We start from the raw sequence: 27,520 nt of genomic DNA on the forward strand, positions 1-27,520 counted from the left end.
TCTTCCGTTATCATTACGTAAGTTTTTCAAATTATTTATACGTTCATTCTCTACATTTCTAGCAATTACATGTTTTATTGTTTTTCTTTAAGGTTCTATGTCGTTTAATAGCGAACCCAAAGATTCACAATCACGCTCAGCATCCCAAGTCAGCGTTGCAACTCAATTACCTGCAATAAATCACGCTTTACAACGGTTAAATCAATCACCAATTCCATTAAAAAAATTAAATGATTATTATTTTCTGAACAACAAAATAAATGAAATACCTGACAGCTTAAAAAAGTTTTTACTCTCTTCTATCGATGGAGAACCGATCGATGATGATGGTGAAAATTTTCGCTCTTTAATTAAAATGCTGCATGACAAATTTAATGATAAAGAAACGGAAAAATCTTTGAAAATACAAATCTTTATATTATTACCTGAAAAATGGAGTGAAATGCGTATTTGCGAAACTATGAATACTTCAAGACACTTGTCACGAGTAGCAAAAATGTTGGTTGAAGAAAAAGGCCTACTTTCAACACCTGAATCGAAATTAGGTATAAATATTATAAAATTTATGGTTTAAGTAATTTATAGTATATAACTCAAGACTTAATCACTTGATATTTTTTTTATAGAGAGGATAATGACTGATGAAGTGAAAGTAAAAGTTGAAAACTTTTAAAACGATGATGAGTATAGTGCTCCGATGCCCGGTATGAAAGATTTTGTTTCAGTTCGAAGTGATGATGGTAATCGAGTACACGTCCAAAAAAGACTTGTCTAACTTGAAAGAATTATACCAATCTTTTCGGGAATTAAACGCTGCAGAGAAAATTGGATTTTCGAAATTCGCTTCTTTGCGACCGAAACATTGTGTGTCGGCAGGGGCAAGTGGAACACACACCATCTTTGTATGTACAATCCATCAAAACGTTAAGTTGATGATGCTTGGTAATTATAAAATTTATTATTAATTATGAATGTGTGAATTTTTATTTAACTAAATTACTTTTATTTTAGGTGCAAATGTTCATTCTCTTACCAAAAATACAGATAAGCCCATAAAACACTACAGCGATGGCTTAAGCATCATTATATGTGAAACTCCATCGTCTAAATGTTATTTGGGTGGGAGTGAAAACTGTCCTGGGATAGATAAGTTGAGTAACATTTTATTGTCATGTTTTGAAAATGACGAAATTGAAAATGTTACGAATAAGTATTGGATAACAAAACCAAGAAGCAGTTTAGAAACTTTTACTAAGCCTACGGAAGAATTTGTTGAAGAATTTTGTAGTGAAATAAAAACTCTTCTACCTCACTCATTCATCGCTAAAGAACAAGCCAGCTTTTTAAAAACATTGAAAGAAACACTGAAACCGAATGAATTTGTTATTATTTGTGATTTTGCAGAGAACTATGTGTTTGTCGTACAAAATGCAGCATCTGGTTTTCACTGGAACAATAATCAGGCAACAATTTTTCCGGTCGTTATTTATTATAAAGTTGGTGACAAACTTGAACATAAAAGTTTAGTAATTATTTCAGATTGTAGTAATCACGATGCTGTTGCTGTTCATGTTTTCATCAAAATAATCACTGATTATGTAAAAAGTCTTCCTGAACGTTGTAACAAGATTTATTATTTTTCTGGTGGGGCTCCTCAACAATTTACAAACATTAAAAACTTTGTGAATTTATATTATCATGAAAATTATTTTGATATTCCTGCTGAATGGCATTTTTTTGCGATTGCCCATGGCAAAGGCCCGTGTGATGGTATTGGTGGCATCCTCAAACGACTTACAGCAATAGCAAGTCTCCAACTCGCGGTTGATCAACAAATAACAACACCTGTAGGACTTTTTGAATGGACTTCTGATTCGGACAACTTGCCAAATATTATCGTTAACTTTTCACCAGAAGAGGACTATAATACAGCAGTTGATAACTTAAATGAACGATTTTTGAAAACAACACCAATTGTAGGAACTCAACAATTACATTGTGTAATTCCCGACAAAAATGGTTGTTTGTGCGTTAAAAACTTTTCTAACTCGAATGAATACAGAATTTGTAAAATATTTAAACGCCAAAGAACAAATTAATAAATAATTTGTTGCATTATTTTTGAGTCATTAAATGTTAACTGCATCAATCATTAATCCTAGTCATTATAATGGTAAATTCGGACAATATATGGAGAATATAATACCTTAAAATCATATAATTACATTAATTATGTTATATAAATAATATTTATGAAAAAAAAATTTCTGCATTTTTAAAATGTTGAAAATTTTTTTTTCAACTAAATGAAAAAAATAGAAAAAAAAATCGGCCCACTCTGGGATACACGGGGATAATTGTAGAATTGATTGAAGTTTTTTTTGGGAAAAAAAAAATTTAGAAGGACGAACTTCGAAAAAATAACGATTTTATACAAAAAACGTGATTATTTCATAGAAGCGATCATGTTAAATTTTTTTTATTTATTTTTTCAAAAATTTTGAAAAAAAAAAAACGTCCCGAAAGGTCAATTTTTGAGAGAGTGATGGCTATTTGAAAATAAAAGAGCCATTTTTTTTAAAGCTTCATAACTTTTTTTGGGTTGGATAAAAAAATTCTGAGAAACGTCTTTCATCGAGTAGAAAAAGATAAAAAATTTTCAGCGAAATCAAAAGGGGTAAGGTTCAAAAGTGGTCGATTTGGCATGGAATACCCCTTCTATAAATTAGTAGTCTCATTAAATTACTTTTGGTCACTCAATATTTATCATATAGGGGACATCCATTAATTACGTGAGCTCAGAATGGGGAGGGAGGGGTCCAATGAAATCTCACCAAACCTCATCTAAACCGACGGGGGGATAATCGAAAATCTTACCTCAACTTCAAAAAATATAAAATATTACAGACATTAAAAAAAAATTATTTCGAGTGTTTATTTTGCCCGCTAAAATAAATTTTATGTCTATTAAAATCATTTAGTTCATGTTATTTTTCCTTTAAACTTTATTTAATTTAAATAAATTAACTATAGTATACTTGAATGGTTTATTATTTTCCCGAATAATCAAAATAATTTTAATTTTAAATATTTTTAGCGTCAATCTCACGTAAGGGGAGAGGGGGAGTCCAGACAAATCTCACTAAATCTCACCTAAGGGGAGGAGGCGTCTAAGAGATTTTCAATATACCCAAAAGAATAATTTTCAAGTGAGAATCAAACATGTACTGATAGAAAATTTAACGATCTACAGAAAAAGTCGGAAATAATTTTTGGCTAAGTCATCTCATTTAAAAGTTACATCGTCTCACAAAAAAACAGTGATCTGTATTTTTGACCGGACCTACCTATTTTTAAGTATTTTGACGCTATGAATCTAAATCTGAAGTCAGTTTTGCCCTTACACCGTCAAAATTGACGGAGCGACATGCGAAAAAACCTAAAAATAAAAAAGGCAAAAAATTACGAAAAACTGCAGTCAAAGCGATGAATGAATTTTTGTGGAACCGGATCAAGTATGATTTTTATGTATTACAATTTTCTTAATCCGAATCTAAACGTAAAGAAGCCTCTTAATCCGCCAAAATTTTAAAAAATTGCAAGAAACCCGAAAAAATTGCAAGAAATTATGAAAAATCGAAATTATCGAGATGAAAAAACATTTTCAGATTGGGTATGATTTTTATGTACTTCGTTCCACTAAATTTTAATTTGAAGTTTTCTTGTCCCATTGACGTTTTGAAATAAAAAAAAAATTTTTTTAAATAAAAAAAGTTGCCATAAATATGAAAAATTGTCATAAATATGAAAAAAAAAAAAATCTATTAAACACGATTGTTAATGACTTGGGTGAATTTTCATGTATGAAATATGATCTTATAATTGAAAAATTGCCAAAATTTTTAGAGCTGTAAAAAATAGCATATAAGGAGAAGTTAAGAAACCATATTTTCGAATTTCAGACTGTCTGAACTGTTTTATCTTCGAATGACCTACGTAGTGGGTTCCCCCTACATTTTCTGTTTTCTTCTGGTATTTCTCATGTTAATATCGAGCAAAATCTTCCATCATGTTGACATTCTAAATAACTCGATACCTATCCTTCATTTCAGTTATGTCTTGGTGAAATGGTTTTCCTTGTTCTTCGCTATAGTCTCCAAGATTTTCAAGAAAGTGGTCGACGTGAGAATTCATGTAGTGTAGTTTGAGGTTTATTAAGCAACCTAACATTAATATTTAATAAATCGTATTTAATCAATAATTTATTAACTGGTAATAAATATTTATTAAATCCCATGATGTTTAAAAATCACTTATTAACAGTTAATAAAGCTCATTAATTATAAACAAATCCTTCTATCAGTGTAACTATACAGAAATCATATATAACTAGTTATAAATCATACACAATTGTGTATAACTTTTTTTATTCCAGTGAATATTTTGTGATTACTATAAAACATTCTCTGTTTTTATCTCAGAGTCTGCTACTCCAATGATTAATAATCTTTTAAACTGTAGTATTTTGTGGATGAAATAATGGAACGGTATTAATTAACTTAACTTACAAAAATCGATTATGTATACGATTTGTATTACTTGTAGTTATTACAAACTTTGCTCTTCAAGTAAATCTCGTAGGTAAACAGGTAGCGTGTTAGTCTCATATGCGACAGGTTCCCGGTTCGATCCCTGCGCACACTTAAATCTTTTTATTTTTATAGAAATAATGATATATAAATATAACTAATTATACATGATTAGATCTGGCCAATTTTCAGGTCTAATTATATATAAGTGATTATATATAAATATATATATATATGATTAGGCAAATTCATTTTTTCCCGGAAACAAAGCAAGTGATGTTGATGGATGTTTGGGCAGATCATTGATATAAATAAGAAATAGTGATGGACTGAGGATGGAGTCTTGGGGTACACCAGCGACTATTTTCCTGCTGGAGCTGTTAATATTATTAATGTTTACATAGAAAGTCATGGTAAACACCATGCTGTAGTTGGGGACTTTAATATAAACTTGCTTACAACGGATCACTTAGCTAATGATTTCTTATCAAATTTTCTTGATAGGGGATAAATTCCTTACTTTAGTGGGATAACAAGACCGAATGATGCTGGAGGAACGTTTATTGATAATTTTTACATTAAATCGAACCTACTTAATCTAAAATCTTTTTTATATACGAATACTTTTACTGATCATTTTCCCTTTTTTGTAAGTTTTAAACATCATAAAATTAATAACAGTAATAATAATAATAATAACAACACCAATGATGGCAATACCACAACTAATTACAATCGGCTTATTAATTTGAGTACCCTTGCGACTTTCAAATCATTCTGAAATCAGTCTGAAAAAATTCTGGAAACGTTATGGAATCATGATGGTTCCAGAGTGGTTTTGTGCCTATTTTCCAGCATGAAACCAGAGTGAACCCAGACTAAAGCCAGAGTGGAATCAAAGTAAACTCAGAATTAAATTAAAGTGGAACCAGAGTGAACCCAGACTAAAGCCAGAGTGGAATCAAATAAAAAACAACTGTTACCCTCGGGAATCGAATCTGGGACCTAACGCTTGAAAAACTAATTCTTTACCAGTTTACCGATGAGAATTACTTGAATATCAGGGTTTTTAACAACTACAAGTAATGCAAATCGTATACACGATCAATGCGTAATGAACAAAATTTTTTATTTCGTTTGTAAATTATTAATTATCAATATACACTGATAAAAAGATTTATTAACTATTAATAAATTAATTTATTCGAAGACAATTATTTAATTGGTTAAATTTTAATAATTTAAAATTTAGCTCGATCAAATATTAAAAACAAATACATGTAATGACATATAGTTATATATAAATTATATGTAATTATATGTAGTTATATAAAAATTATATATAATCTTAAAAACGAATGTATGTAGTGACGTACAGTTATATATAAATTATATGAAATCATATATAGATTATATATGGTTCTATAGAATTATATATAATTTTTTTTCCCGGGATCAAACTGATCCCTATGTGAATTTCTAGTATTTTCAAAATAAAATCTTTTTAAGTCATACAAAAAATTCATAACATTTAAAAATTTTTAAATAGGGAACCAATTAATAATGTATAATACTAAATTCACCTGTTGACTTCATAATTTAATATAATAAAGATAAAAATAGACCTTTAACTAATTGAAAGTATTTTCAAATTACAAAATTTGTTATCTCTTATTTTGTAGAATGAAATGGTTGTTAATTATGTAGTCGAAAAATGCTGTATGATTATCAATTTATTAACCATTTGTCGTCTAACTGTTAATATAATTAGGTAAATTATGAAAACTCAATACACTACACTCGTGTTAAAGTTATCATAAATATACTAAGGACAAAATTGAGAATTATTCAAATTTACTCTGAAAAGCGCTAAACCCACGTTGAAAACATTTTCAAGACATTCTGAAAACACTCTAGTTTCATTTTGAATTCACTCTGAGATTACTCTGAATTTACTCTGGGATCACTGAATTCACTCTGGGATCACTCTGGATTCACTGTGATTTGACTTTGGAAAAAAGGCACAAAACCACTCTGGATCCATACTGGTTTCAATATGATTTCACTCTGACTCTGAATACAGAGTGATTCCAGAGTGAGGTGAAGGTTGCACGGGATAGTGTTTATAACTGGTCAAAACTAGTGGAAATTCAGGACCCTGATAATTTCTTCATTACACTTACTGATAGTATTAAATCACTAGTTAATAACGCCAAAAGCAAGCCTAGAAATGTCCACAATAAAAATAAACCGCGAAATCAATGGATCACTAATGGTCTCATGATCTCATGTAAGACTAAGGAGAATCTTTACTATATGTGGAGATTAAATAAAAATAATGTGGAACGTGAAATTCAGTATAAATCCTATTGTAAAATTCTCAATAAAGCAATTAAATTAGCTAAATGTAATTTTGAAGCGAGAAAAGTAAAAAACTATCATAATGATAGTAAAAAATTATGGAATTATGTGAACAGTAAGCTAGGGAAAAACTCTGTAAATAAGGATATTGATTTCTTAATTAATGATAATGATAAAATTGTTGCTGATAAGAAGGATATTGCAGATAATTTTATAGATTTTTTTAGTAATGTTGGAAATAAACTTGCGAACAATCTTGGTTATATAGAAGAAGTAAATATTGAAAGAACTGTAGAACCCAACTGTAATAGTATTTTCTTATCGCCAACAAATCAGACTGAAATTGAAAAAATTATTAATGAAATGAAAGAGAAATCAGGTGGAGTAGATAATATTCATAGTAAAGTATTAAAGTGCATTGCCAAAGATATTAGTTTACCTTTAGAATATATTTTTAATTTATGTATTAGTGATGCAATCTGGCCTAATGCGCTGAAAAAAGCTGATATTATACCAATTTTCAAATCTGGCAATAAACACCTGGCAACTAATTACAGGCCAATATCACTGATATCTAATTTAGCTATAATATTTGAAAAAGTAATTTATGTAAGATAAAACAGATCCAAACTGTTTATCTGAGATCAAGTTATTGCTTATAGAAAATTCGTACAAACAGTTTGGATTCATGAAGAACAGAGGCACTGATGATGCTCTAGCTTTTGTTTCTAGTTTTATATACGATAATTTAGATAAGAATCGTGCATCAGTACTGATTTTCTTGGATCTAGCCAAAGCTTTTGATACAGTAAATCATAAAATTTTGTTAGATAAATTGTGGCGCAAAGGAATCAGAGGTCTACCTCATAAATTGATTGTAGATTATCTAACAGGTAGAGAACAATGTGTGAAATTAAATAATTGTTCTAGTGATTATAGATTAGTAAAAATTGGTGTTCCTCAAGGGACTATCTTAGGGCCTCTTTATAATGTACATAAATGATATATTTAGTATTCTACCTCCTAAAGCGCTTGTATCATATGCTGATGATACAGTAGTTCTGTGTAGTGGATGTAATTGGTTGGTCGTTGCTGACCGTTTAACTGACTGGTTAAATAAGCTAGATCATTGGTTAAAAGGCAATCAGCTAACGCTGAATGTTGATAAATCTACTTTTATTAATTTTGGTTGTTATACGGACAGTGTACCTAGTAATTTTCATTTGTTCATTAAAGATAGAGAGTTGAAAAGAGTTGAAAGTTGTAAATATTTGGGGGTAGTTTTTGATTGCCATATGAAATGGAACATACATATTTCCGAACTAATGAAAAAAGTCAAGTACTTTACCTTCCTCTTTTATAAATTAAGTAATTGGTTAAACCCATCGATACTGAAAATTATTTATCATGGTCTTTTTGAAAGTGTTATAAACTATGGAATTATTGCATGGGGTGGTGCCTATGAGAACGCTTTAAAACCGATTGTAAATCTGCAAAATAAATTGTTAAACAAAATGAAAATTACGGATGATTTGTTAAGACCCCTGAAGATTAAACAATCTTTTATTGTCCAAGCTTTAAATTATTACTTTTATGATTGTCAGACATTATATTTTGAGAGAATAACTAATACCAGGTCTAAACAGATAACTCTTCCAAAAGTTAATAGAACAATAAGTACCAAAAATGCAAATTACATAGCAATAAAATACTTCAATCGACTTCCAAATAAATTGAAAGAACTAAATTATAATAAAAGATTCAGAAAACGTATTGCGAGATGGATTAGTTCAATTAAACTTTAATTAATACTAATCGATATTTTGTGAAAAATTAGTCAAATTATTCTTAAGTTACTTTGTATACTACTGACTAAGTTACTCTAATATTTTGTATAAATTTTTATAAATGTATTATATTCCTTCTGGTGTCTATGCACAGGTACTTTATGCATCTCTATAGAATATTTTTACCAGAAGTAAAATGTTAAATAAATAAAAATAAAAATAAAAAAGTTCTATTGCGAGATAGTCATCAACAAACTTTGTAATGTAATCTGGGATTCCGTATAATTTCATTTTATAAATTAATCCACTGTGCCATACTGTGTTGAAAGCTTTTTCGATGTCTAATAATAGTAAGCCCGTGCTTCGGCCTTTGTTGAAATTGAAGCTAATGTGATCAGTTAGACGCGCTAGTTGTTGACATGTGCTGGAGGATTTTCTAAATCCAAATTGTTCGGGTAAGAGTATCTTGTTGCTTTCCAGATACGTAACAAGACGTTTATTGATGACTATCTCAGCAATTTTCCCCAGCGCTGGAAGTAGGCTAATTGGTCGATAGCTTTTGGCTGAATTTTTAGGTTTGCCTGGTTTATGAAAGGCAAGAATTTTTGCTGATTTCCAGAGTTGAGGAAAATGAGATAGTGTGAGACATGAGTTTAGTATATACATAAATTGTACTAGGGCTTTCTCTGTGATATTTTTAATAACAATGTTTTGAATCCCGTCGTTTCCGGGTGCTTTCAATGATTTGGTGTGCTTTATTGCTTATGCAATTTCTCTTGGGGATATATGCAGAAAAGACTGAGAGTCAATCTGGTGGTTGATTACATTATCATATTGCTGATGGACTAGAGACTCTGTATGTGAGTTGGATGGCAAGTTTGTCAGATGGTGAACTCTTTCAAAAACATCAGCTAGGGCTTCCGTTTTTGCACAGCCGTCGAAAATAGTATTGCTTCCATCGCAAAGTGGTGGAATTGTACGGTTCGTATTTTTACGGATTTTAATTGCTTGCCGTAGAGTATTATCTCTAACATCCAGAGACTCTAGTCTATTTTTCAAAACTTTGTTACTATATGATTTTATTTTATATTTTATTTCATTTGACAGTTGATTTTTTAAAGTTTTTAGCTGTGGGAAGCGTGTTTTTGGTAAGCTCGGTGTACGCAATTTCGTTGCCTGAATAGGAGTACAATGTTATTTGGTAGAAAGTTTGGTTTAATGTGAGATTTATATGGTATTGCATTTTTCATAGCTGCTAGTATGTTTTTTATAAAAGCATCTACAGCCTTATCTACCTGCTCTTTGGTTTTTATATTATTATCTATATTTATATGTTTATCAAGATTTTACGAAAAAGATTCCAATTAGCTTTCTTATAATCTAAGTAAACCTTATTTACATAAATTTCAGTCTCGTTTAAAACTAGTAAAACAGGCAAATGGTCTGAGTCTAGGTCATCTAAAGTTATTGGTTTTTTACATTTATGAATATTTTTTAAAATTGCTAAATCAACTATGGAAGGCAATCCACCCTTTGTTGGTGTTAGGGTATAGTTATTTGGAAACTCTATATTATACGGCCTTTCAGTTATGGAATCAAAAAGAATCGAGCCGTTGGAGTTTCCTCGCGAACAGCTTTAAGCAGCGTGTTTGGCGTTTAAGTCGCCTGCAATAATGACTTTGTTACTAAGATTTAACATCTTTTGTAACTCAATTTTGTTTAGTTTAGTTTTAGAAGGAATATATGTAGAGATTATTACTGTATTATCGCCTCATTTAATTCCAATTGCTTCGATACTTTGTGAGTTTAAGTTTATTTTTGAATGTAGAATATCTTGTTTAATTAAAATTAATACACCGCCTCCGCGATTCGGAGTATTACGGTCTCGCCTGTAAGCTTTGTAACCTCTTACGTAGTATTTGTCTGAAGTGATAAATTTGGTTTCGCTTACGAGAAATATATCTATGCTATTGGTGAAAAGGAAGTTGGAAACTTCAAGAGATTTGTTTAAGAGGCCGTTGGCATTCCAATAGGCTAAATTTACCTTTCTTTGTGACCTAGACTCAGCCATTTTGATTTGATAAGCAGTCCTGTATAACAATTAACTTAGATGCTATCTCATCACAGCCATTTAATTTTGAATTTAGTAGCATGACTAGATTTAACATTTGCCTTAAGTCGCACTTAGATTTTAAGATTTGCATTTGTTGTATAAGATCGGGTAACAATAACAGATCACTAATACACTTTAGACTGGTCGATTTAGCACTGTCACTAATTTTGGTATACTGTTGTAATTTTTCTGTGCACTTCTGGGCGTATGAGCCTTGATGTGATCCTGGTTGATGTGTTTCTGCGTTGATAGGACCTGGAACGGTGGAGATTTCCTGCCTGGATTGCGATGTGTAGTTTGCTGCAGCTTGCCTGTCTGGTAGTACCGGGAATTGTCGTTGATCTGCTTTGGACCCTTGCCGATGAATTGGCTTTCTGGCTTGTAAATATTAGTAGTTCTTTTCTAATTTGTCGACGTATGATACACAAGAGTTACACTTTGTATAGCTTGCCGGATGATTTTCTAGACAGTTGGCACACTTGAGAGGTGCATCTTTAGGTTTGGTGCATGCGGATGAGAGATGTTGCTCAACGCATTTAACACATTAAGGATCATTGGCACAGTTACTCATACCATGCCCAAACTTTTGACAGCGAAAGCACTGCGTGACTCGCCGATTACTTTTATAGTGCTTCCAGTTCACTTTAAAGCGGAACAGATATTTAACTTTAAAAACTTTGTTGATTGAGTGATTATTCAATAACGTCACCATGTACAAAGGGTTCGATGTGGGTTGTTTGGTTTTCATTAGTACAATTCTTGTTGTCACAATACCATTCGATTCAAGTTCAGATTTAATATTATTAGTTTCGACACTTGGTAATCCTCGTAAAACCATGTGCTTAGGCTTTTCGTCATGTAAAGTGTAAGTAAAGAATTTGATCTTGTTTTTCTCAAACGAGAATTTCATTAAATCATAATCACCTCTGATTGATGTATATATACTGAAGAATTTACCATATTTGAAGGTTACTGGTGCTGAGCATTGTGCATTGATGGATTTAATGAATTCCGTTAAGTCGGTTATAGTTTGTGTTACCACAATAGGAGAAATTCTTTGAGGCTTTGAGAGATTAGTCTCGATTTGTCTAGCATATTCTTCTAATGAGTCATCGTTATCAGTATTAACGGAAATACTTTCGTCATGTATATTGATGTTTTGTTCTACATTGAGTTGCTGTATGGTCTGTGGTGGTAATCTGGCTGGTCTCTTCACCTTGGGATTTTTTAATTCATCAGGCATTTGGTCACGCCCTCGTTTAGTCGATCTTGTGTCTGATCCAGTTTTAGCTTTGGTTGATGTTACTCCCGGCTTAATTAGAGGGGGCTTATTTCTATCCGTGGCTGGTGGCTTCATGTTTCGATCACAAAACACATACCACTTCACCTAACTTAAAACAACTATTAGTGATAGATCTGATGAAATTGAAATATGCGCACGACGTCACATTCACTTTGCACGATGTCACGTTGATTTCCGATCCGAACGATACGACCACCAAACGATCACTCCCATCTATCTCGAAGAACGTGTGTTCGGCGTCGTCTATTTGATCTGGGCAGTATTTGCATGTTGTCGTGGGGTGCAGTTCCATGTTAAAAAGATAGGCGTTGAACTGTCCGTGTCCTGTCAATAGCTGGGTTAGGAAGAAGTCTGTGTCCCCGTGCCTCCGAGAAAGCCAGACGTTGATGTTTGAGATTAGGCGCCCTGTCCATCTGCCCATCTCACCTGATTTCCATTGTTCCTGCCACTCTTGCTGCGTTTCTGCTTCTATCCTCGTTCTTGCCTTCTTCATGTTTACGCCACTGGTTTTAGCGTCATAGAGTTTTGCTCTTTCGAACGCTAGTAAGTTGATGGGCGCGGCTTCCGCAATGACCAATACAGCTGCTTCGGAAACCGTGTGGTAGGCGTAGGCAACCCTGACAGTGCCCCGTCGCTACACTGCTACAATTTATCGTCGGTAGGTCTTCTGCTTTTATATATCTGCCCATATCTCCACTTCATAAAGTAGTACTGAATGGACTGCTTCGAAAAAAACTCTTCTCTTTTTGGTTCGTGATTCCGTCGTGTTGGCTATGATACTTTATTGCTGGCTTTCCGGCATGCACTATCGAGGTGTTCAGAGAAAGATAGTTTCTCGTCTATCATTACCCCTAGATAGTGCAGAGCCCTCGTTGACGTCAGTGTTGTCTCTCCCGTGTCAACAGCGAATAGTTTTGGGAACAATTTTTGACGTGTCAGCACGACCATCTTCGAAGACACGCTGGCGCAGTAGGTTTTACGCCAAAGCACACCTATTCAGGTTGCTTTGTAGCATGCGTGTCATTTCTGCTCTCTCGCAGCTTCGGTAAGTGCGGCGTGGAATACCTGACAAGCTTCGTAGCCAGAAATATGACATAAGCTACTATTGACAAAAATATGAAATATGACTTGTGGTTTTCTCCGCCGCATTTATAGCAATACTTGCTTCTGTCAGGTCCCATACAGTTACGCGTTTGGTGCCCAAAACCAAGGCAGTTAAAGCATCGGGTTACTTTCGCAACTGGACGTATGCGGCAGTTAACCCATCCAATCTGTTTACGGGCTTTGTCAAGGACCTTGATCGCACTTGCCTCGTCTATTTCGCAGAAAACTGCCCGTTGACCTTTAATTACGATCTATTAAATTAATCGCGACATTCGATTTTGGTTTATTTTTGGGAATTTTATTGTTAATGGATGAATTGTGATTTTGATATTGAGATTCTTTGGACGTTTAATTTTGTTAATTAAATTCTTGCGGCTTGTTCTGCGACGAAGTTAATTATTAATAATTGAATTAATTGCGGCGTGCGAAATTTGATACATTGATTATTGTAATTTTGTTATTCCGGCGACCATTTATTTTATTTTGTCAATAAATTAGAATTAATACTAAGATTTCGGCGAATTATTAGTATCCGGACGATCGTTCCTAGTTCCTCTTTAATTTAGGTTGCACCTTTTACCCGCCACCCCGACGAAGAGTTTCGGTCGGAGTAAGCCGGACACGACGTGAGTGGAGCCTAGCTCCTGGCGCCCAACAATAAGAAACCAGGTGGGCCAAATTTATTTATCTCGGACTTCGGCCTCGCTAACGCACGAGGTCGAAAAACCCGTTATATACTATATTACATGTTATGTAAAACATTTATGTATACACTTTGCCAGTCGGCATTTGCCTTGGCAGATATTTCTAAATAAATAAATAATAATAATAAATTATTTTACTTGTTCCTGAATAACTGAATTTTATTTTATTTCGACTAAATTATTTTACTTTACTTTCTTTTGTGTTGTTTGAAACTTAGAATTCATTTTATTTTATTTTATTTTACTTGACAGCGCACTAAGATTTTAGTCTCGACCTTGCGTGTTCTCTACTCAGAGTTTTAGCGCGAGGCAAGATGGCCGACTCTCTCTCAAACTTTTGTCGATTTCTTTTTTTAACGAAATTTACAAGTGATTTATTTTCTACTTTTATCTTAATAATTTCATCACCATCCAAACAACATCAGTTAGGCTAGCTATGGGTGTCTTTCGTAGCAGCCCTAGAATGAGTATTCTAGCTGAAAGTCACGAACTACCGCTAGAACTCAGAAGTTTACGCCAATCAATTAAGTATCTGGCATCCAGTGTATGCCACAAAGACAACCCTCTGCACACAGCAAGCATTATCATGCCTAAAAACTATAAACCATACCAGTATCACCCTCATCTCCCTCAACCACTTGCCTACAGAATCCGTCAAGCAACGCTAGACCCATTACTGGTTATCAACAAAGTGCTACCACGCCGAATCAATCCAATCCCACCTTGGGACAGCTTTGAGTTTAAAATCGATATGCACATTTATAACGAGACGAATAGTAAAAAAGATACCACCAATATCATCTACAAAAATTTATTTTACGAGTTGATAAACAAATATGAAGACTTCGCACATATATACACAGACGGATCTGTCAAAGAGGACCAAAGAGGTTGTGCTGTCGTCTATAACGAGCACGAAGAACTCTATAAACTACCAAAGGCATTTTCTATATTCTTATGCGAGTCCTATGCTCTGGAAAAAGCAATCGAACTAAGTATCAGGCTCAAACTGAACAAAACACTCATACTAACTGACTCCAAATCCGTACTCGAGGCCGTTAACAGCTACAATAATAGCGATACGGGAATACTGAGTATTCAACAAAAACTGCAGAACCAAGCTCGCCAAGGATATTGCACTGTACTAGCTTGGGTTCCGTCACACCAACAAATCCCTGGTAATGATAAAGCCGATTCAGCGGCTAAAAAAGCTCTTGTAGAAGGCCTGGACTGGACACACGCCCCAGTGACGCTAAACGACTTCAAAAAGTCTATCGATGAATATATATGGATAAAGTGGAACGGCCTCTGGAACTCCAAATAAACAGTTCTCCACTCAATAAGACAGCATGTGTGGGAAGTCCAACCCAGGATAAATAACAGACGGAACCAGTGCATTATAACGAGATTACAAATAGGTCATACAAGGTTGACACACAGTTATCTCTTTACAAAAACACCAGCTCCTGTGTGTCCGAGTTGCAACGACAGGCTAACAGTAGCCCATATAATCACCCAATGCAACAAAGCAGAACTGAATGACAGAAGAATACCAGGAGACATCCGGAAGTGCCTCAACGATCCTGACAATATTCCCAAAATCTTTAAACTACTTAATGTACTTTAAATAAAATAAAATAAAAAAAAAAAATTTTATCAATTATTTCCTGATTCTAATTTTACTTTTGTTTCATTTTACAATATTAAAATTTATTCCAAATGATTTATTGAACTATTTCTTGACTTCAATTCACACACGAATAAACTGAAACGAAATAAATTCACTCAAAATAATTTATAGTCAAGTTGACGTCAATTTTCACAGCAATCTCACTATAACTTTTAGCCAACCTTCTACAAAAAAATTCTGGTCAATAATTTTAGTTTAGATGTCGGTGTAGATTTATTTGAATTTCTTAAAGCAACTTTAGTACAGATTTAATACAGATTCCTGCAGTGAAAAACTTTGAACTTAGATAGAGCTTGGCTAAAATCTCGTTAGTGTAGGTTTTTTGACTCAAAGTGTAGCCATCAGGGGTGAAGTTAATAAAAAGCGTGTAAAAACTGCGGTTACTTGTGTGTCGGGTAGCTGCGCAAGCGGTGTAGCCAAGTTAAATACAAGAATTTAAAGAACGGAAGTACCTTGTGATTTTTTATAAAAAATGTAACATATCTCCGTAATACGCCCGAAAACCTACTTATTTATTGTTTTAATCGAAAGCTTATTATTTTTTCAATCAAATTCGATGGAAATAATATTTTTTTAAAATCGTTAATTGCATTAAATTCTTAACCAAATACACGGCTGGTGGAATCTCCATATACCTTCATGTAAATATTATAATTTTTAAAACTACCCGGGTAAAAAAAGTTATATGTAATTTCACATAATTATATATAATATCATATATAATTATATATGAAAAATGGCCTTTTATAAAAATATATAACTATATATAATTATATATAACTACATATAATTATATACAACTATAAATAATTACATAGAATTATTTCCATAGAAAAAAAAAACCATCACGCGCGGGAACCGAACCTGGGACCTGACGCTCGAGAGACTGTTACTTCACCCGTTTACCAATGAGACTTACTTGAATAACAGAGTTTTTAACAACTACAAGGAAAGCAAATCGTATGCATGATCGATGCGTAATAAACAAAATTTTTTATTTTGTTTTTATTTAAATTATTAATTATCAATATACACCGATAGAAAGATTCATTGACTATTAATAAATTAATTTATTCGAAGACAATTATTTAATTGGTTAAATTTTAATAAATCCTCTAAATTAATATACATGAAAGTCTTGAAGTTGATAACTTAAAAATTATTTAAAGTGTACAAATGCTTAAATGTAAAATAGGAGAAACTAATCAAAATGAACAAGCTCGAGAGTTACAAATTTATTTGTGGTTGGGAAATCCAATTAATTATAAAGCCCACGAAAATGATCGCTTTTTGATTATAACCTGGGTAAAAAACTTTACATATAACTATATATAATTATTAGGGTGGGTCAAAAAAATCAACTATTTTTTTTTTTTACAATTAATACGGAAAAATGGGTTACTAGGCACCTTAAAAAAATTCTCACCAAATATGAACTCTTAATTTTAATAGAAAGATCCTCCGCGTCGCAGTTTTTCATTTTTTTCTCAGTCCAATAGAAAAAAATTCATTCCTCATCATTAATTGGTCGTACAGAAAATATTTTTTTAAGAATTTTGTAGGAAATTTAATGCTCTACAAAAAAGGTATCTTATGTTTTTCCGTAAACCTCACCATTTCACTAATATTGAAGATTTAAGATTGATTATTTTAAGTCAAATGTCACTTTTGTTTATGAATTTTATAACTCGACAAGAAATGGCTATTATTGAATGGGCAACAGAAATTTTTGTAGCAAATTAACTGCTCTATAAAAATGGTATCTTATGTTTTGGCGATTAAATTAATCGTTCAAAAGATATTCATCATCAAACTTTCATGTATATCGATTTTAAGAGTTTTTGATTAAATAATCGAAAAATTTCAATTTAATCTATCAGTTTTGAGAAAATTTCATTTTTGTCTTTAATGTAAGTATTATTTGAATTTTGTTTTCAAAATTTTTATTCAATAATTCCAAACTTTTTATTTTTCATCATTAGAAATCACGATCATGTTGTTTTTTTATAACGTCTTCAAAACGTCTTAAAAAATTTTTTCACTACAGCTGTATATTGTCCTTGGGAAAATTTCTTCTGTAGAGAATTTTTGTTTTGTATTCTATTTTCTCTGTTTCCCATGTGAACTAGCGCCACCTACATTTTTCTTTATAGTTATATTGTTTTTATTTGTTTACATTTTCTACAGCATTTCTAGTGTTTCCACAAGTTATGATCTTGTATATGTGATAAAACGATTAAATATTTACAAATTTTGCGGTCACTACATAAATTTATATATTTATCGAAAATATGGATAAGGAAATTCATTTGATCGGAAAACCCATGCAAAAATTTCAGAACGTAAGTTGCCAACAGTGAAAGAGGTTATGAGTTTTTTTTTATCAGCTCAAAGTGTTAAAATGTTCTATCAAACAAAGTGCTAAAAATGCAACTGATCAAGTTATTGAACTATGGAAAAACAACCAGATTCCGACTAGTGGATCAACTAATGTAATACAAAAATTCTTCGCTATCATAACCGATGGTTGAAATTGCAAAAATCTTTTGTGCGAAAAAATCATCAGCCCAAAACAAAAATGTAATAATATTTCAGAATGAAATCAAAGCATTATTTGATATTGTAGATCATAAATCAATAAAACTGCTTGATAATGATATTCGTGAACTATATTCAAATCAAAAAAGTGATACCCGGAAAGAAATTCTTTCAAATAACCCAAATAAATTAAACAGTACTATGAATACGATGGAAGTAGATGAAAGTCGTGAGTATTTACAACATATAATTATTATAAATTTTAATCAGAATTGAAAATAAATTAAATTGATTATAAATTATGAATAATAAAGTATATTATTGTTTTTCTAATTAATTATATCATAAATGTCAATATGTTCGTAGATGATAAATAAAAAACTCTTTGTGTTCCTTATTTGATGTCAAAATGAATGAGTTCCATATTTTTGCTTCCATTAATTAAATAACAACGCTTATTTTAGATTTGAATCAACCCTCAACCAGCCATGAGATTGTTCGAAGTGAGGAATCAGAGTCATCTTCAACCCTTACATTAAGTCAAGCTACAAATTTCGGTTCAGATTTAGAGTATGTGCCTCAAATACCGACAACACGAGCAAAAATAAATATTCTAACTCCAGAGCTTATCTCAGCACTCGACAGAGCTAATGTTAGTAGTAGAAATGCGATGTTCATTATTGCTCCAGTTCTATCAAGTGTTAGTGTTAATGTAGAAGATACAACTCTTAGTTATCGAACAATTCAACGAACTCGCATGCTCTTACGAAAAGACACTGCTATAGGACTAAAAGATAACTTCAAAGCTCATGATAAATATGTCGTGCATTGGGATGAGAAAATACTGAATGACATTTCTGAATCGAAATTTGTGGATCGATTACCGATTATTTTGACTGCTTTTGGTACTGAGCAGTTACTTGCAGTTCCAAAAATGAATAGTGGATCGGCAGAAAATCAAACAGCAACCATCTTGTCAACGTTAAATCAATGGGGTATTATTAGTTACATCAAGGCGATATGTTTTGACACGACTGCGGTTAATACGGATAACTAATCAATGACGTTTCATTAAACTTGTTAAATAAAATCTGTTTCACAGATTTTATCTAACTAATCAATATTTTAAAAGGATAAAATATTTAAAAGAAAATTTTATTTTCATCGTTCTAGTTGAATTGTTTTCATACATTAATTAAATTTTCGACACGTGCCCATTAGTAATAATTCTTTATTTATTTATAGATTTTAAATATGCGTTACAATTTTTATTAAATACAGAACTTAAAGTGTAATTATCTATTTTTACTATACAGGAATCCATCATGGTACATGTAAAGAAATTGAAAAGGCCTTAGGAAAAGAATTAATTTGGTTACCATGTCGCCATCATATTTATGAGATCATTTTAAGGAGTGCATTCGAAGTCTATTGGCCAGTATCATCCGGACCAAATGTTCCAATATTTGGCAGATTCAAAAAATTTTGGGACACATTCGATAAAACGAAGTATAAATCTGGTGTTGAAGATAGTATTGTTGCTAATATTATTACGAATGAAAAAAATAATCTATCTTCATTTATTAAGCGATACTTACAGGTATTATTTAAATACAATTTTAAGTGTAGAGGATAATTTTTGATTTTTACGAATAATTGATTACTTTTGGTAGTTATCGCAACCCCGAGATGATTATAAAGAAATATTGGAATTGTCATTAATTTTTCTGGGAGAAATGCCACGAGAGCAAGTTTTCTTCAAGCGTCCTGGTGCAGTTCATCATGCAAGATGGATGGCAAAGGCAATTTATTGCCTAAAAATGTTTATTTTTAGAGATGAATTTGACCTTTCTAAGAAAGAATTGGATGGTCTTCGACAATTTTGTATTTTCATAGTTATGGTATATGTAAAAGCTTGGTTTTCATCAACTTCTGCTACTTCTGCTGCTAATCACGACTTAGAGTTTATGAAAAATTTAAGTGAGTACATTAAAATTAATTCTTTAATTTCCTTGGCTACATGTGAAAAAATGACTTCACATTTATGGTACTTAAGTGATGAACTTGCTATTTTATCACTTTTTGATGATACCGTTCCATTAAACATAAAGAAGAATATTGTCGAAGCTGTTAAGACTCGCGAAGGTACAGATTCTAAAGCAAGAAGATTTATTATTGATAGAAAAAATTTACATTTAATTCTGCAAAAAAATATAAGTTTGTTTCTAAGAAGTCATTAAAACTTTTTGAGATCTTTGATCTGCCGTATGATTTTCTTGACAAAAATATTGATTTATGGTCTACTGATGAGAGTTATAATGAAAATAAAGAATTTTTCGCACAATTCAAAGTTGTTAATGATGTGGCAGAGCGAGGTGTCGGATTAGTAAGTGAATATAACCAATGCTTAACGAAAGACGAAGAGCAATTTCAATTTTTATTGCAAGTTGTGAAAGAGCATCGAAAAAACTACCCTACTTGCAACAAAAAATTGTTTAAAAATGAATAGCTCAGTTGAAAATTGAAATAAAAAACTTTCTTATAACTAATTGGACATTTTTTCTCTAAAACTGAAATCATAATATATTTATAATGAAAACTTTGCTTTTTTATTGATAAATGATTAACTAAGCGATAAATAATGTACAATTTATTTTTTTAAATGTAGATAAAAATACTTACACATAAAAAAAAGCTTGAAAAACATTTTGAAGTTTCTCAGTTGATGAAAAAAAATTTTTTTCGTGTAAATTTTCTCAAAACTGATAGATTAAATTGAAATTTTTCGATTATTTAATCAAAAACTCTTAAAATCGATATACATGAAAGTTTGATGATGAATATCTTTTGAACGATTAATTTAATCGCCAAAACATAAGATACCATTTTTATAGAGCAGTTAATTTGCTACAAAAATTTCTATTGCCCATTCAATAATAGCCATTTCTTGTCGAGTTATAAAATTCATAAACAAAAGTGACATTTGACTTAAAATAATCAATCTTAAATCTTCAATATTAGTGAAATGGTGGGGTTTACGGAAAAAACATAAGATACCTTTTTTGTAGAGCATTAAATTTCCTACAAAATTCTTAAAAAAATTTTTTCTGTACGACCAATTAATGATGAGGAATGAATTTTTTTCTATTGGACTGAGAAAAAAATGAAAAACTGCGACGCAGAGGATCTTCCTATTAAAATTAAGAGTTCATATTTGGTGAGAATTTTTTTAAGGTGCCTAGTAACCCATTTTTCCGTATTAATTGTAAAAAAAAAAATAGTTGATTTTTTTGACCCACCCTAATAATTATATGCGATTTATATATAATTATATATAAATCATATATAATTATATATAATTATATATATAAATCATATATAATTATATATAATGACTTTCGGGGTTTCGTATAATTATATATAATGACTTTTGTGATTTCGTAGAGTTATATATAATTTTGAAAAGTTTTATTTTACATAATTTTACATAAAAATGTACAGCAATTTTATTTTAAATTGAAATAATTACATAATTACCAAACTCTGTTTGATTTATCTGGCCTTTTACAGATATAGTCTCCCGGGTAAAAAAAATTATATATAATTCTATAGAACCATATATAATCTATATATGACTTCATATAATTTATATATACCTATATGTCATTACATACAATCGTGGTCATTAATTTAAGTATGTTTTTGTTTACTGGAAAATAGCCATTTCTAAACTCGAACGTTTATAAACTATAAATTTGAAAATTAGTTGATAATGTTATTTATAAAATTAGTCGCAAATAAAAAATGATATTAATGAAATTAGAGAAATGGAAATTTCACCAAATCAAAATTCAGTCATTTATAAAATAGCGAAAAAAAAATCTTCGGCTACGTGAATTTAGCAAATTCTTACTGCAGAAACTTTTCAGAAATTTTCAGAGAAACTCAATTTATGAAAGTCCTTTCAGATGCCTAAAAGCGTTTTTTGATCCGTCGATCCGTTAAAGAATTACGAGAGATTTAGAAATTGCTAATGTTACATTTCACAAAGTTTATAATCGGCTAATTTGACAAGTTTCTACAGTAAGAATTGGCTAAATTCACGTACCTACAGATTTTTGTTTTTCGCTATTTTTTAAATGACTAAATTTATAATTGGTGAAATTTAAATTTCGCTAATTTCATTAATATCATTTTTTATTCGCGACAAATTTTACAAATGACATTATCAATTGATTTCCAAATTTAGAGTTAATAAACATCCTATTTTACGAACGACTATTTTCCAGTAATATTAAAAACATTCTTAAATTAATGACCACGATTGTATGTTCGTTTTTAAGGTTATATATAATTATATAAGACTATATATAATTATATATAATTATATGTCTTTACATATGTTTGTTTTTGAGGTTATATATAATTGCATATAATTTTTATATAACTATACATCATTACATACGTTCGTTCTTAAGATTATATATAATTTATGTATAACTATGAATAATTACTTATCATTCATATATAACTATATGTCATTACATGTGTTCGTTTTTAATATTTGCTCGAGCATAAATATCCAAGTTCTCATCAAGAAATCCTTCGGTTATAATCAAAAAGCGATCATTTTCGTGGGCTTCATAATTAATTGGATTTCCCAACCATATATTGTAGTATAACAATATTGGCTAGGACTACCTGCCAATAGTTTTTGAGTTATTCAAAATGTAAATTGACCAATCACAGACAAGCTTTAGGAATTAAAAAAAATAAAAAAGAATAACAAATAAGTTTAGCAACACTGTTGCAGCAGACTCTAAGTTAAACGATATTTATTTAATTTAAAAAGTTCGATTTCTTACAGAAAAGAAACAAAACACGCAATTACAACCTAGAACGTATTTGTATATTTTTTTTATCTTTTCCTTTTCACAGAAAACATTATCGATTTAAGATGATGCAATTATTAAAAATATAACTTCTGGAGAATTGACAAAATAAATTACGTATTTTTTAATACATAAACTTCAACCAAGATTTAAAAAAAATGTTTTAAACTAATCAAATTGTCTTACTGAAATAAAAGCAATTTCAAACAGACAAAATTGTAACCAAGGTGTTTTGCCCAGGTCCAGTTAGTCACCTCTTTCCTCCTTAGAAAGGACGCCACTGGGATTTTAGACACGGTGTCCCAAAAACCGGGGAAGCATGAGAGGGGAAAGACAGGGTCGTGAGAAGTCCGAGAGGGCTGTAAATAATACTGAGAAAATATTTATAACAATTAAAATTGATTTATTCAATCAAATTACAAAACTTAACAATTTTCTTATAAACTAACTTAATTTTGAGAACCTCTCACCTACGCTAGCCTTTGCCAATTTAACTTATAACTAAATAACCAGTTTTCTAAACCTCGTCACACCGACGGAATATCTCAATATCTCTAAATTTTTCCTCGTCAACCTGACGGCATATCAATTTACCAAAATTCCACGTCAACCTGACGGATTCTTAATTTTACTGTTTATTCCTTAACTTATTTATAACATCGTCCACCGGACGCTAACTCAATTTCTCTAACTTTTATTACCACTAAATTCTCCAAATTTTAATTCCAAATAATTATCAATTCTCCCCTAACAATTCTTAATACAAAATTATCAATTTTTCAAAATTAATCCCTCTTCAGTTTTTCTTATTAAATTCATTTAATACAATTATATTCACAAAATCAACAGAATTACTTTTGCCAAAATTTTCAACCAAAATTTCTCAACTAAATTTAACTAAATTTCTTCTGATAATTTTTCTTTATCGATTTCTATAATTCCCAAAATTCATCAAAAATTTCAATAATTAAATTTAGCCAAATGGCCTAAATTTAATTTTCCACAATTGCCAAAATTTTAATATATAAGTTCTAAACGTCTCAATAAAATTCCTATCGATAAAACCTTGAGAATGACCTTGACTATCTAAATGACACAATTGCTTCTACTATTTCAAATTTTACCAAGATAATTTTACTTAAATAATTTATCATAACTGAAAGACTTGTAACAACTAAATAAATGACATTGATAAATAATTTACTTATAAAAGAATCTACTAAATTAAAAGTGACATCTGAGACAATAGCGATCATTAATTGACAAAATTTTATTACAGTTAATTCGGTCTCTCAACTTACAAATTCAAGCTTGGCCTGAAATAATTGTAATAATAATACCTGATTTAACTTTTCCAATTCTCCAAACATTGACCGATGTCCAGGTTGAAAACTGGCGAAATCAGCGGCTGGTTGGTCTTTCTCTCGTCTCCAATGAACTATCTGACTCCAAGTAAAGGGTTTCCTTGTGGAAATAATTCTCTGAAATAACTCTTGAAAAGTCTTTATCACTTTGAATAAGACTTTTCGAAAGTCTTCACATCCCTAACTAAGTAAAGGAAAGACGTAATAAGTCGTCAAAATTCAGCAAAACTCTTCAAAAGTCAAATTTTTCCTGTAATTTCAGACTTTCTCAAAGAGTTATTAAGACTTGATAAGACTTATTCAGTTTGACAGGAAAAGAAGAGAATATTTCTTTTCAAAAAAATTACTTATCAGAATTAAAGAAAATTGAAAATAAAACTATAAAAAAGAATTAATGCATGTTTTGTAAAAAATTTTTTAAAATAATATTTTCATCACGAAAATACTTTGATGGGCATCGAATCACTCATAGTTGAACAAGTCAAAACATCAACAGAAAATGAAGTGCACTTGCTTTTGGAAACAGATACTACTCAAAGAGTAAATCCAATCGGTATTTAATTTGGACTATCAAATATTTAAGTCAACTTTCTAGGTAGGAGAGAATTTTCTATCCACACGCCATCTGCTCGAATTAATTGATACTAACCACATTTTAGTTTACGAATTTACAGTTAGAATCTTTAAGTGTTCTTAGTTTCTAATAGGTGGGGACTTCCGATTAGCACGCCCGGTGTTAAGGAACATACAAATGGTTGTGAAAGATCTTGCGAAAAGACTTGCTGTTAATCTTCCTGGTGGAGCTGCTTAACATCTCGCTGGGTGTCTCGCTGACCATCTCGCCGGGCATCTCGCTAGACGTCTCGCCAGACATCTCGCTAACCGTCTCACTGACCGTCTCGCCGGACATCTTGCTGGACGTCTCGCTGGCCGTCTCACTGAGTGTCTCGCAAATATGCTATGACGTACATCAAGCGCTTAGTGAAGTCCTAAGCGAAACCGAGCAAGCAAAATCAGAGATTTTTCAATAATTATTTTATGTATTGTCTATATCTATATTTTTGTCTGTTTGAAATTGCTTTTATTTCAGTAAGACAATTTGATTAGTTTAAAACATTTTTTTTTAATCTTGGTTGAAGTTTATGTATTAAAAAATACGTAATTTATTTTGTCAATTCTCCAGAAGTTATATTTTTAATAATTGCATCATCTTAAATCGATAATGTTTTCTGTGAAAAGGAAAAGATAAAAAAAATATACAAATACGTTCTAGGTTGTAATTGCGTGTTTTGTTTCTTTTCTGTAAGAAATCGAACTTTTTAAATTAAATAAATATCGTTTAACTTGGAGTCTGCTGCAACAGTGTTGCTAAACTTATTGATTGATAAACTTGTTGTTATTCTTTTTTATTTTTTTTAATTCCTAAAGCTTGTCTGTAATTGGTCAATTTACATTTTGAATAACTCAAAAACTATTGATAATATCGAAAAGCGACTAAGGAACTTTATTCTTAGAATCGTCTCCTCTATCTTCAGTTTTCCGCTGTGAAGGTCATTCTGAATCACCCTATATACGGCAAGCCATTATGGGTCTGACGGCCAGACTAGCATTGCGGCCTCCGCCATAACTATCGTCAATATTACCATTCCTGCAATGGTCGAATCATCAATGGGTACAATTTAATAATGGACAAAAATATTCGATACTATTTTGCATGGCGTTCTCGCCCATACTGGTATAGTGGTATCCATCATCCATTTTTCTCCGTGTAATACGATTATTTCCGATAAATTTTTTAACTTTATAAAATAAATTAATAAATGAAAATATTTCGACCACTTATACGTCCAGAGTTTGATTAGAACTCTACATTTATCAAATCTCTATCGATCTTTGTTATTGTGTGACGACAAATATAACGATGAACATCCGCTTTGCCTGTATTCGCAATACACACGGGATATGCCTCAATAAATAATGACATTCATTGCCTACCATCGTGTTCCATTTACATATCATTATTTAGAATAATTGATGACTATTGATTTCTGTTGTGTTGAGACTCATTACCATCTCCGGTAGGTATTAGATTGACACCATTCTGCTTGTCATTTTTGAAAAATTTTCTAAAGTAACATCAATTACGACTAAACAAATTTTGATACTAAAAAATTGCCATTATAAAAAAAAGTATAGAATTACTTAAAGAAAAAAAGATCATCCCAATTCTGCGCTCACTCATTGGTAATCAAAGTGCTCGTATGAGACGGATGGTAGAATTGATCCAATGTATAGTAACCGATCATTATATCTTGAAAATTATAATTTAACTTTTGTCTACAGATTGTTTTTTTTAAGCCCCGCGCTTTTAACTTTCAATGAAAGGCGTAATCAAAAAACTTGTAGAAAAACCTTAAATTTTTTCTAATCAACATTCTGTGATTAAATAAAAAAGTAATCAAATGTTTTCATAATTTGAGCTAATTTAGTTTGAAAGCTACCAAGCTAGTATTCCTCACAGCAAATTATTTGAGTTTGTCTCAGGAACTCTCTTCTGAGTTTAGATAAAATATCTTTGAGATTTGAAAAAAATCAAGTCGAAACAGAAAATTAGTTCCAAGTATCACTATTTTTCTCATTTTTAAAACGCTTTTATTTTTAACAAAATTAAAAATAATTGCACTGAGACCCCAGATGAAGGCATTCGATTATAAAACATCGTTTTGCATTCGATTTACGTTGAAATGCCTTGTATCAACATAGAACGTGAAATAATAGGAGATTTATATTGTAACATGGAGAATGGATTCAACAGTCAATACTTTGAGTTAGAGAATAAAATTTAGTTTTATTACCCTCCAGGCTTGAATCCAACGTCGAATAGAGGTTAGGTATAAATGAGGACAGTTTTTTGCTAACTTTTGTTTTTTGTAGGGGTGTGCAAATATTCGAATTTACAAATTATTCGCCTCGAATCCAAACCGAATTATTCGATTCGAATATTCAAATAATTCGAATAATTTTAAACGTCCGAATAGTTTAAATAATCACAATAATTCAAACTCACTTAAGGTG

The 27,520-nt window shown here is 31.2% G+C and overlaps 2 protein-coding genes across 2 annotated transcripts; both read left to right on the top strand.

Moving 5' to 3' along the window:
- Window positions 1-14,397: 14,397 nt before the first annotated feature.
- On the top strand, window positions 14,398-15,285 carry LOC141537080 (uncharacterized). Its single transcript, XM_074257911.1, has one exon. The coding sequence runs from the start codon at window positions 14,398-14,400 to the stop codon at window positions 15,283-15,285; it is 888 nt and encodes a 295-aa protein (XP_074114012.1).
- Window positions 15,286-18,210: 2,925 nt separating this feature from the next.
- LOC141537081 (uncharacterized) lies at window positions 18,211-20,565 on the top strand. The gene is made up of 4 exons (XM_074257912.1): window positions 18,211-18,418; window positions 18,654-19,104; window positions 19,480-19,789; window positions 19,863-20,565. The coding sequence occupies exons 1-4, from the start codon at window positions 18,391-18,393 to the stop codon at window positions 20,427-20,429; spliced, it is 1,356 nt and encodes a 451-aa protein (XP_074114013.1). The 5' UTR covers window positions 18,211-18,390; the 3' UTR covers window positions 20,430-20,565.
- The last annotated feature ends 6,955 nt before the right edge of the window (window positions 20,566-27,520 follow it).

The sequence above is a fragment of the Cotesia typhae genome, unplaced genomic scaffold (assembly GCF_013202065.1).
Source record: "Cotesia typhae breed Kobodo isofemale line unplaced genomic scaffold, CoteBio_Ctyphae scaffold_58, whole genome shotgun sequence".
NCBI lineage: Eukaryota > Metazoa > Arthropoda > Insecta > Hymenoptera > Braconidae > Cotesia > Cotesia typhae.